Source organism: Cherax quadricarinatus, chromosome 15, assembly GCF_038502225.1.
Source record: "Cherax quadricarinatus isolate ZL_2023a chromosome 15, ASM3850222v1, whole genome shotgun sequence".
NCBI classification, from domain to species: Eukaryota; Metazoa; Arthropoda; class Malacostraca; order Decapoda; family Parastacidae; genus Cherax; species Cherax quadricarinatus.
Window position 1 is genome coordinate 11,106,987 of NC_091306.1, and position 12,007 is coordinate 11,118,993.

General features: G+C 41.9%; 1 protein-coding gene across 5 annotated transcripts in view; it reads right to left on the reverse strand.

Annotated features, from left to right (window-relative positions):
• vari (MAGUK p55 subfamily member vari) overlaps nt 1-12,007 on the reverse strand; it is a 344,145-nt gene that overhangs the window by 104,627 nt on the left and 227,511 nt on the right. The window contains exon 1 of one of the 5 annotated variants that reach the window (XM_070085150.1): nt 5,454-5,647. The exons of the other annotated variants lie outside the window; for them this stretch is intronic. Within the exon in view, the coding sequence (XP_069941251.1) occupies nt 5,454-5,543 (90 nt within the window). The 5' untranslated portion in view covers nt 5,544-5,647. Of the gene's footprint in view, nt 1-5,453; nt 5,648-12,007 lie in introns of those variants that run through there. 5 annotated transcript variants of the gene reach the window in all.

Consider the following 12,007-nt stretch of genomic DNA (forward strand, 5'->3'; position numbering starts at 1 on the left):
TGGTGTAGATTAGTTTCTTAATGAAATTCATGGCAAGCGAAGTATTTATACAAACAATAACGAGTGACACTGATAGGAGTATGGTATGTCGACTGTGAGTATGAACCTATAGCGGTGCACATCTAATAACAATACTATGGGTTGTCTTATGATTAAAACAAGTGTCGGAAAACACTTGTCCTGTTTCCTGAAGAATGCAACAATTCCAATATACACTAACCCACGTTATTCAATGAAAAAAAAAAAATGTACACTACCGACTGCTCTCAGAATTTAAACAGTAAATTACTTTCACTTTTAAAACTTTAGCACAACTTGGTGAAATGTTGCTGCTTGACTGCACAAAATGGAGAACAGTGGAGCACAGAGTGGAGCACAGAAAGGAGCAGTGGAGAACAGAACGGAGCACTGGATGGATCATAGAACGGAGCAGAGTGGAGCACAGTGGATCACAGAGAGGATCGCAAAGAGCACAAAGTGGAGAACAGAGTTTTGAACAGAAAAAAAAAACCAGTAAATCATGACATTTGGGCTGGCACTACATTACGTTCGATCGGTAATACTTGTAGAATTGTTTCAATCACAGATATCAGAGTTAACTACCTAGTTTGCTAGTTCACTGCTAATTGCCTACTTTCATCAGTAATAACAACCTAGTTTTACAAGATCAGTGTTAACCATCTAGCTTGACTAGATTAGTGCTGCCTAGTTTTACTAGACAAGAGCAGACTACCAAGTTTTAACAGATCACTGCTAACTACCAAGTCTGAAGAGATCAGTGTTAAGTACCTAGTGTTCCTAGATGAATGCTAACTTTCTAGTTTTACTAAAACAGTGATAAGCACCTAGTTTTACAAGAAGAGCGCTACCAAATTGAACTAGATCAATGCTAACTACCTTGTTTCACAAGAGCAATATTAACTACCTAGTTTTACTGAATCATGCCTTATATTCACTATTAGTCAGATCACATTTTTTTCGGTTCTACTCAGCCTACAGAAGTCATAATCGTTGGCAAATTGAATAGCATCATCTATAAGGTGGCGGCTTCTACACCCAACCACATCTCTTGACCAAGTAAACAGAAAATATTCGTGTGTGTGTGCCCTAAACATAAAGAATAATGCCACAATACCGTGGCTGAAATAATTCGCCAACAACACGCACTTAAGATAGAAACCTGATAACGTTCCGTCTCGCCCCAGTTGCGACTTGACAATGATCTAGGACGGGCCGAAACGTCGTCATAGGGTTGGTCTCCTACGTGCGAGTTTTTAGGTAAACATTTACTTCGATGAAAAAGTTATTTGTCTCATCAAACACTGTTACGCTTATTACATTAAACAGTTATCTTGTTGTTGACATCGTATTCTGCAGGAGTCTCAGTCAAATATTCTTCATGATCTGAAGTTTCACCTGGCTGTGAGTTTTGGGCAGTCATAGGATCACTATATTAAAATTGCACACTACCGACAAGATAAGGAAGACACGTGTGCCAACAGTTGGGTATCTATACTGAAACGTTTCGCCTGCTCAACAAGCTTCTTCAGTTGAAATACAGATGACACAAGTTTTAGGTGGTCAGTCCCTTAACCTTGGTAAGTGTTCAGCGAGCGTCATAGCTTCTATGGAAGCTATGATTTAAGCTATGAAGTTGAACACTTACTAAAGTTGAGGGACTGACCACTTCTTATCTCCATCTACATTGTTTCTGTTATATCTTCTGTATTTCGACTGAAGAAGCCTGCTGAGCAGGCGAAACGTCTCTTAATAAAGATACCAAACACGTGGACGTCACAACTACTCACTACCGATGTCCCAACATTTAGTCATGACCCATTTCCACTGGGAAATCCCACTTACCAGTCGCAATACCTTCATCTGCTGCAACCCATCTGACCCTGGAATATAAACCCACTTCCTCCTCCTGTGCTTCAGATTCATCAAGACTACGGTCTTGAAAACCTGTTCCTAGGCTGATAACCTCATTGTCAATATCTTCGGTCCTTTGTTATAATCTCTGTGTTGTACTGATAAAGCCACTGGTTGACGAAACGTCTACATAATAAAGATACCCAGGTGTTTCACTTCAACTTGTCGATATTATATACCATTTGGTATAAAGGGTATAAAATACCGACACGATGGAAAAATAAACGAATGCAGTACAATGCGATCCTTTATTGACTACGTTTCGCCCACACAGTGGGCTTTATCAAATCAGAAACAATCTACCTGGGTGAATAGTACATGAGTATATATAGTGTGGAGAGTCAGGTGGAGAATGTTGGGTAGGTTGAGACGGACTTGCACGTGACGAGCGAGTGTGTATGTCGTTATTCAGGATAACGTTAAAGTTTCCTGGCAAAAGGGGTTCAGCTATGTTGTAAGAGCTGTTGTCTTGCTTGAAACTGTTAGATATGCGTATAAGTCATGATTCCAAGATCATAGGCTTTTTTCTTCTTGGCCTCCGAATTTGTAGTAATTAGTTCCTTGAGGAAGAATGCTCTCATTAGAGACTGCAGACACCGTGCATATAACATTTTCAACTGACCCAGACGAGATACTGCCGAGAGGAGATACACAGTCCTCCCCACTAACTCCGCTGCCAAACACGTTTCGGCATCTTTTCCAATACCTCATTCCAAGTATCTACCTCTACATCAACGACCGTCAAAGACATCACCAGTATGAGACACCACGAGGTTCAATCCAATGCAGGGGTACACAATTCCTTGCAACGACTGCAACCAAATATACGTGAGCGAGATATCCAGAGACTCACGAAATCATAATGACACGATTGCAAACAAACCATACCACGGGCGGGATTGAACCCGCGGTCAGAGAGTCTCAAAACTCCAGACCGTCGCGTTAGCCACTGGACCAGCTAGCCACAATAAGATTCGCCCAACTAAGTATATTTCTACACCATAGGAAGGTTAGCATAGGCACCACTGTGACCACAAATGCAAGTTTTTACAGACGAATCTCCAGCTAGCGTGGCCGTGACGAACTCTAGCTCAAGTCCCCTCAATGCCGTCAACAGTGGTGCCTATGCTAACCTTCCTATGGTGTAGAAATATACCTAGTTGGACGAATCTTATTGTGGCTAGCTGGTCCAGTGGCTAACGCGACGGTCTGGAGTTTTGAGACTCTCTGACCGCGGGTTCAATCCCGCCCGTGGTATGGTTTTTTTATCCAGAGACCTCCAGACACGTATTTCAGAATACCAATACGCAAGCAGAACGGACGATTTATGGAATGCCTACGTTCTACACCGAAATTTCCACAACCATTTAATCAACGACAGTAGAGACGCAAGACTCATCGCCGGCCGGGGAAGAAGTCTTGGAATTATCACCTATCCGTATATCTAACAATTTCAACCAGAACATAGCTGAACGCCTTGACAGGAAACCTTTCCTTCGTTATCGTACATTACACACTCGTCCGTCCTGTGCAGGTCTATCTCAAATACAACTTACCCAACATTCTCCATTTGACTCTCCACCCTATATATACTCCTGTACTCTTTACCAGGTAGATCTGTTCGTGACTTGATAAATCACACAGTGTGGACGAAACGTAGTCAATAAAGGATAGCATTATACTGCATTTGTGCTTATTTTTCTATTATATACAATTGATGTCATAAAACACCTGTCCTTTTTCCTGACGAATCTTTCCTAACCTAACTTCAGTCACAGTTCACCGTCACTACACGTAGTCACACCCTCGGGGTCACCTCAGTCACAGTCCACCGTCACTACACGCAGTCACACCCTCGGGGTCACCTCAGTCACAGTCCACCGTCACTACACGTAGTCACACCCTCGGGGTCACCTCAGTCACAGTCCACCGTCACTACACGCAGTCACACCCTCGGGGTTACATCAGCCTCATATTATATCAACAATGCTTCCAACATTAGCAGAATTTCCCATAATTAAACACACTAGTTTCATATTTTGTCAGTTAATTAATACCAATACCACAGTACAGGTGTTGCGCAGAAGAAAATATCAATAACAAACATTGAAGAAGACGCAGTATGGGAGATGAAAGCTGTGATGCTGGTGTGACCACATCTTATGGGGCTCGGAGCTCAACTTGCTGATGCAGAAGACAATAACTACACAATCTCACGACGAAACATTAAGGAATTAATTCCTTCCTTCCCCTGATTCTGACCAAGGTGGCGCTTATCCTATGCTGCCGCGCAACACTAGTGAACAAGTTATTTTTATTACCTTTATGTCAGTTTACAGTAATTACTCGTGCAACTGAACGTTAATATGTGAAAATTTATGTAATATTAATGTAGCTCCTTTATGGTTACTCATTACAAAATAAAAATAAAAGTCTCAGAAGTTAATTATAGAGAACCTGACGAACACAGGTTACACAAGATACAGTGTTTGTAAGAGAAATAGGACTATCATCTCTCTCTACCTTATCACCTATTTATCTCCCTTCTCATCTCTTTCTCTCCCTTCTCACCGCTTCCTGTCCTTTCACCTCTTTTCTTCTCTCTCCAGACCTTCAGCAAGTACACATTAAGAAGAAATAAATTTCTTGGCTTCTAACAATTGGCTCTCAAAAGTTGCTAAAGAACGCAAACAAAAACGTATTAGGCAGGGAGTCAAAAAAATGGCTAAAATCTCTTGAAGACAATGCCTAAAGTTTAAAACCTTAGCAAAACTTGTAAAACATTTAGCAGCAGCGTTGATAATTAACATGATCTATCACATCACATGGAACTTGAGGGAAAGTTTATAGTGGAATACAGAGACAGGCAGTATAATAACCTATGTGACATGTCAAGATATCTTATTAATGAAAATAAGATACCAGATATACTAAGCAAATCTAAATTTGCATGTAACAGATAAGTGAACTATAGATATGTAGATAAATAAAAACCCATATGTACACCTGTTAACTCTTTCGGGGCCTAGTTCCTAGGCCTTTTGTGTATCCATATGCTCTCGCGCTACCGTCCACAGGATGGATAAGGGGTCCACAATAAAATAGCTACTTCGATGCGAAAATCTAAATCTGGTAAGACGGTAATTTTTGTAATGACCACCACGGAAATACGTGGTTAAATTTCAGTATAAACGTTTATGATAAAACGTCGTTTAACTATTTGTAACTTCAAATCAATTTTAATTTAAATAAGTGTATTAAGAAAATATACGAACTATAAATTTGATAAAAAACACAAAATATGCACTTCATTAAAATAAATTAATATAAATAATTTATAACATTGTGCAAATAACCATGAAGAGTATCATTCCAAATTGTTTACCATTATAAAATAGGTATATATAAACATAAGCTTAAGGAATCAACCATCAACATCTTAATTAAGTATTAAAGATAAATAGTTTCACAAATGCTCTACAAAAGAGTGAAACAAAAGAATATAAAAATGTTTTACTTACCTCATGGTATCCTGGTGAAGACTCTGCTTCTTCCGGGTCTGGTATTATCATATACAACACATTGTCTGTCTCCAGCAACACACTCAACATGGCATCACGTGTGGTAAAAACCTTCCAAAAGTCACTCCTCTTTTTCTTTACTTAATATTGTTTCATTGTCCTTTCCATATTTTTAATTAATCTTGCTATATAATCCTAAAGAAAATTATCACTCGTTTTGAGTACTTTCGGATTTAAGTATTATGTGTGGTAGGCCAAAAGTTTATAAGGTTGCCAGCAAGAGCCCGACCCTCGCCCCCAAGTTTGTTCTAACCAATTAATGAACCAAGGACCCCAAACTCCCACCACGACACCTTCTGCTGCATAACAGTCAATACTTAGCGCTGGTGCAGGGAGCCACCGTGTTAAGACACTATTTAGTCACTGCATAACATGCCTACTGCAGTGTGCTTCGATTTTTATGTTCTAAGTATTTTTTAACACCTCGGCCGCCTCCACCAAGGAAGATTGATCCCAAAAAAAAAATACACATTTACCATCATTCATTCAATAGTTGTTTGCCAAACGTGCAAAGACATCACGAATGAACCTCCAACTGTTACATCCCCACCCCCTCCTTCAAAGTGTAGGTACTGCACTTCCCACCTACAGGACTAAAGCCCTGCTAACCAGTTTCCCAGAATCCACTCATAAATGCTACCTTGCTCACACTCAAGCAGCATGCAAAATCCCCAAAACCATTTGTATTCACTACAGTTTAACACGCACACTCGACCTCTGCAACTACATATAGGTGAGTACACGCTTGCTGGATGTCCAAGCCCCAACCACTTTCAACCTGCCTCACACCCTCCTTCCAAACTTTCCTAAGACGATCCTCTACCCCTCCTTCCTTCCACCCTGGATTTACTCAGCCTGTCATCCTATTTTGCTCCGGCATATCTAAATGACCAACCCACCTCAACAACCCCCTCCTCCGTCCCCTGAATTATACCTTTCGTAACCCACATCTTCTAATTTGTCATAATTCTCTGCATAATATTCATATCACCTGAAATCCCCCCCCCCGTCCTCTTCAAGTTAACTTAATTGTTCAACTATGTTGTGATCCGGCAACTGATTATAAAGACATAACAAAAACAGACATTTTATTATTGTTTCACCTATTTAATAAAGCATCATGCAGGTGAAACACAATGACAATAAAAGTTCTCCTATTATACGTGTCATTTTTAACCAAGGAAAGTGGTACTGCTAGCCAAGGAAAATGTTATTGCTAGAAGCAATAGCAGCAAACAAATCCAGTCATTCCTGAAGTGGAACCACAGCCGATGGCCTCCACTCCAAACCAACAGATACAGATACTAATGCCGGAAAAAAATCCCCCCCCCCCCAGTACCAACAATACCACCAGTCCGATGACATTCTTCTTTGCAAATATACAGGGTCTAAAGCCAGCAACAAACAACAAAATACCTTTCATCCGTGGACTGCTTGCAGAGGCAAAGGCAATGTTCGCGGCTTTCACTGAGTCCCACATAAAGGATCACTTGGACAACTAAATATGGATCCCAGGTTACAACCTATACAGATGTGACAGAGTGAACAGGCAAAAAGGGGGGGAGGGGTTGGCCTGTACATTGCAGAGTCACTTGTTTGCACAGAACTGCTAAATGCCTCAAATGATGTAGTGGAAGTTTTAGCAGTAAAGATCGAGAACCAAAACCTAGTCATTGTGGTAGTCTACAAGTCTCCGGATGCAACATCCCAGCAATTCCAGGAACAGATGTTAAAAATTGACCACTGTCTGGAAAATCTGCCAGCTCCTGCACCCAACATCTTGCTCCTGGGGGATTTCAACTTAGGGCACCTAAAATGGAGGAATATAGCAAATAATATTGTTGCAGTAATAACACCAGGAGGCAGCTCTGATGAAAACTCACACTCACACGAGCTTTTTAATAATAATAATAATAATAATATCTTTATTTACTACAAGTACATGTACATGGTATACAGGCCTAGCTGACAACAATGACATACTACTGCATAGAAATCCCCTTGTTATGCTCAGCATTTCGGGCAAATTAGGTCAGTGTCCCAGGATGCGACCCACACCAGTCGACTAACACCTAGGTACCCATTTTACTGATGGGGAACATAGACAACAGGTGGAAAGAAACACGCCCAATGTTTCTACTCTGGCTGGGAATCGAACCCAGGCCCTCGCCGTGTGAAGCGAGAGTGTTAGCCACCAGGCCACCAGAGCCCCCAGCTTTTAAATCTCTGCACAAAATTCAATTTAAACCAGCAAATAATAGAGCCTACTAGACTGGAGAATACACTAGACCTCATCTTCACTAACAATGATGATCTGATACAAAATGTCACCATATCAAAAACAATATACTCAGATCACAACATAATTGAGGTTCAGACATGTATGCGCAGAGCCCCAGACCGACATAATGAGATTAGTCACGAGGGAGCATTCACCAAATTCAACTTCAATAACAAAAACATAAAGTGGGACCAAGTAAACCAAGTCCTAACCGATATAAGCTGGGACGATATACTAAGCAACACAGACCCCAACTTATGCCTAGAACAGATTAACTCGGTGGCACTCGATGTATGCACAAGACTTATTCCTCTAAGAAAAAGGAGGAGTAGATGTAAAATAGAAAGAGACAGGCGCTCCCTTTACAGGCGACGGAAAAGAATAACAGAGCGGCTAAAATAGGTCAATATATCTGAAATGCGTAGGGAGACACTGGTCAGTGAAATATCAAGCATCGTTATTAAGCTAAAGGAATCTTATAGGAGTCAGGAATCGCGGGAAGAACTAAAAGCCATAAATGAAATCGAAAGAAACCCAAAGTATTTCTTCTATGCCAAATCAAAGTCGAGAACAACGTCCAGTATTGGGCCCCTACTGAAACAAGATGGGTCCTACACAGATGACAGCAAGGAAATGAGTGAGCTACTCAAGTCCCAATATGACTCAGTTTTTAGCAAGCCGCTAACCAGTCTGAGAGTCAAAGATCAAAATAAATTTTTTATGAGGGAGCCACAGAATTTGGTTAACACAAGCCTATCTGATGTTATCCTGACGCCAAATGACTTCGAACAGGCGATAAATGACATGCCCATGCACTCTGCCCCAGGGCCAGACTCATGGAACTCCGTGTTCATCAAGAACTGCAAGAAGCCACTATCACGAGCTTTTACCATCCTATGGAGAGGGAGCATGGACACGGGGGTCGTCCCACAGTTACTAAAAACAACAGACATAGCCCCATTCCACAAAGGGGGCAGTAAAGCAATAGCAAAGAACTACAGACCGATAGCACTAACATCCCATATCATAAAAATCTTTGAAAGGGTCCTAAGAAGCAAGATCACCACCCATCTAGAAACCCATCAATTACACAACCCAGAGCAACATGGGTTTAGAACAGGTCGCTCCTGTCTGTCTCAACTATTGGATAACTACGACAAGGTCCTAGATGCACTAGAAGACAAAAAGAATGCAGATGTAATATATACAGACTTTGCAAAAGCCTTCGACAAGTGTGACCATGGCGTAATAGCGCACAAAATGCGTGCTAAAGGAATAACAGGAAAAGTCGGTCGATGGATCTATAATTTCCTCACTAACAGAACACAGAGAGTAGTAGTCAACAGAGTAAAGTCCGAGGCAGCTACGGTGAAAAGCTCTGTTCCACAAGGCACAGTACTCGCTCCTATCTTGTTCCTCATCCTCATATCTGACATAGACAAGGATGTCAGCCACAGCACCGTGTCTTCCTTTGCAGATGACACCCGAATCTGCATGACAGTGTCTTCCATTGCAGACACTGCAAGGCGGACATCAACCAAATCTTTCAGTGGGCTGCAGAAAACAATATGAAGTTCAACGATGAGAAATTTCAATTACTCAGATATGGTAAACACGAGGAAATTAAATCTTCATCAGAGTACAAAACAAATTCTGGCCACAAAATAGAGCGAAACACCAACGTCAAAGACCTGGGAGTGATCATGTCGGAGGATCTCACCTTCAAGGACCATAACATTGTATCAATCGCATCTGCTAGAAAAATGACAGGATGGATAATGAGAACCTTCAAAACTAGGGATGCCAAGCCCATGATGACACTCTTCAGGTCACTTGTTCTATCTAGGCTGGAATATTGCTGCACACTAACAGCACCTTTCAAGGCAGGTGAAATTGCTGACCTAGAAAATGTACAGAGAACCTTCACGGCGCGCATAACGGAGATAAAACACCTCAATTATTGGGAGCGCTTGAGGTTCCTGAACCTGTATTCCCTGGAACGCAGGCGGGAGAGATACATGATTATATACACCTGGAAAATCCCAGAGGGACTAGTACCGAACTTGCACACGAAAATCACTCACTACGAAAGCAAAAGACTTGGCAGACGATGCAACATCCCCCCAACGAAAAGCAGGGGTGTCACTAGCACGTTAAGAGACCATACAATACGTGTCAGGGGCCCGAGACTGTTCAACTGCCTCCCAGCATACATAAGGGGGATTACCAACAGACCCCTGGCAGTCTTCAAGCTGGCACTGGACAAGCACCTAAAGTCGGTTCCTGACCAGCCGGGCTGTGGCTCGTACGTTGGTTTGCGTGCAGCCAGCAGTAACAGCCTGGTTGATCAGGCTCTGATCCACCAGGAGGCCTGGTCACAGACCGGGCCGCGGGAGCGTTGACCCCCGGAACTCTCTCCAGGTAAACTCCAGGTAGCAACATAACCAGACCTTGTTAAAACTTACGTCATATATAATCATTTAGGTTATCTTACAACAATTTAAAAAAAATTATTTTTATTTCAGAATTTATAAAACATTACATAGGTGTCTCCTTCAGGGAAAGAAGTCGAGCCTTCAGATGGCCCCAACTTTCATTTGATCCAGTCAGCAGCTGCGACTCCTAGGCCTAGCTAGGGTGAGTGGCAGCACCGTGCACCTGAACCCACTTACCCTTAATGACTAGCGGTCACCTTTCACTAATTATCCCAACGCACCACCTGACGCTGAACTAAACTAGAAAAACAGGTTTCTGAATTCCATTCAATATAAAGGACAGATGTCTGCTATAACTTTAATACTTCCGTCCATGCTGGGTTTATACAAGAAGTGAATGTATGTATTTATGTATGTATGTATGTGTGTGTGTGTGTGTGTGTGTAATACTGAGAGTTTAATTTAATAAGTTTCATGAATTTAAGTATTTGCAATGATAGGTTACAGGTGAGACTGCAGCCTTAAATGACCCACGTACATTTAATTTAAGTCTACAAACCTGAAAGGACGAATTCCTGTACGAGTCATACAGCCAGCCTTGAACACTTCTCAACACTTGCCCCTCCTTGAAGTGCACTATTAGTGGGCCGCCAGCAGCAACAGCCTGGTTAATCAGACAAGCACCAGGTAAGCCTGGCCTAAGGTCGGGCTGTGAGAGTAGGAAACCTCTAGAAATCCACCAAAGGTATGCATAATTATTTTTGATTGATAACCCTTCATGGGGTCACGTGACTTGACGCTGAATCTAAACTTAAGAAAAACATCACTTAGACACCGCTGATATATAAGCGGAATAGCAATAATCATAAGTAAACAGCCAGCAAATATAATACAGAAAAACATTTTGCAAGGTTGTGTTCGTTTTAGCCGTCAACAGAACCTTGAACTGCTTCATCACCAAAGCAATATTAACCTTGTTCAAAATTAACGTAGTCAACTAAAAACAATAAGTGACACACGTATCAATGTGAGTTACTTGGTCTGGTAACAGAGGTGTGGATGAGGGGAACAAACTTCCCACTACCGTCATTACTTGGTGTGGTAACAGAGGTGTGGATGAGGGGAACAAACTTCCCAGTACCGTCATTACTTGGTCTGGTAACAGAGGTGTGGATGAGGGGAACAAACTTCCCACTACCGTCATTACTTGGTGTGGTAACAGAGGTGTGGATGAGGGGAACAAACTTCCCACTACCGTCATTACTTGGTCTGGTAACAGAGGTGTGGATGAGGGGAACAAACTTCCCAGTACCGTCATTACTTGGTCTGGTAACAGAGGTGTGGATGAGGGGAACAAACTTCCCACTACCGTCATTACTTGGTGTGGTAACAGAGGTGTGGATGAGGGGAACAAACTTCCCAGTACCGTCATTACTTGGTCTGGTAACAGAGGTGTGGATGAGGGGAACAAACTTCCCACTACCGTCATTACTTGGTGTGGTAACAGAGGTGTGGATGAGGGGAACAAACTTCCCACTACCGTCATTACTTGGTCTGGTAACAGAGGTGTGGATGAGGGGAACAAACTTCCCAGTACCGTCATTACTTGGTCTGGTAACAGAGGTGTGGATGAGGGGAACAAACTTCCCACTACCGTCATTACAAACTAAAACGTTGTGTAGTTTTAAAAATAGGTTAGATAAATACATGAGTAGGTGTGAATTGGACCTGACTAGCTTGTGCTACTAGGTCTGATGTCGTGCTCCTTCCTTAAGTGA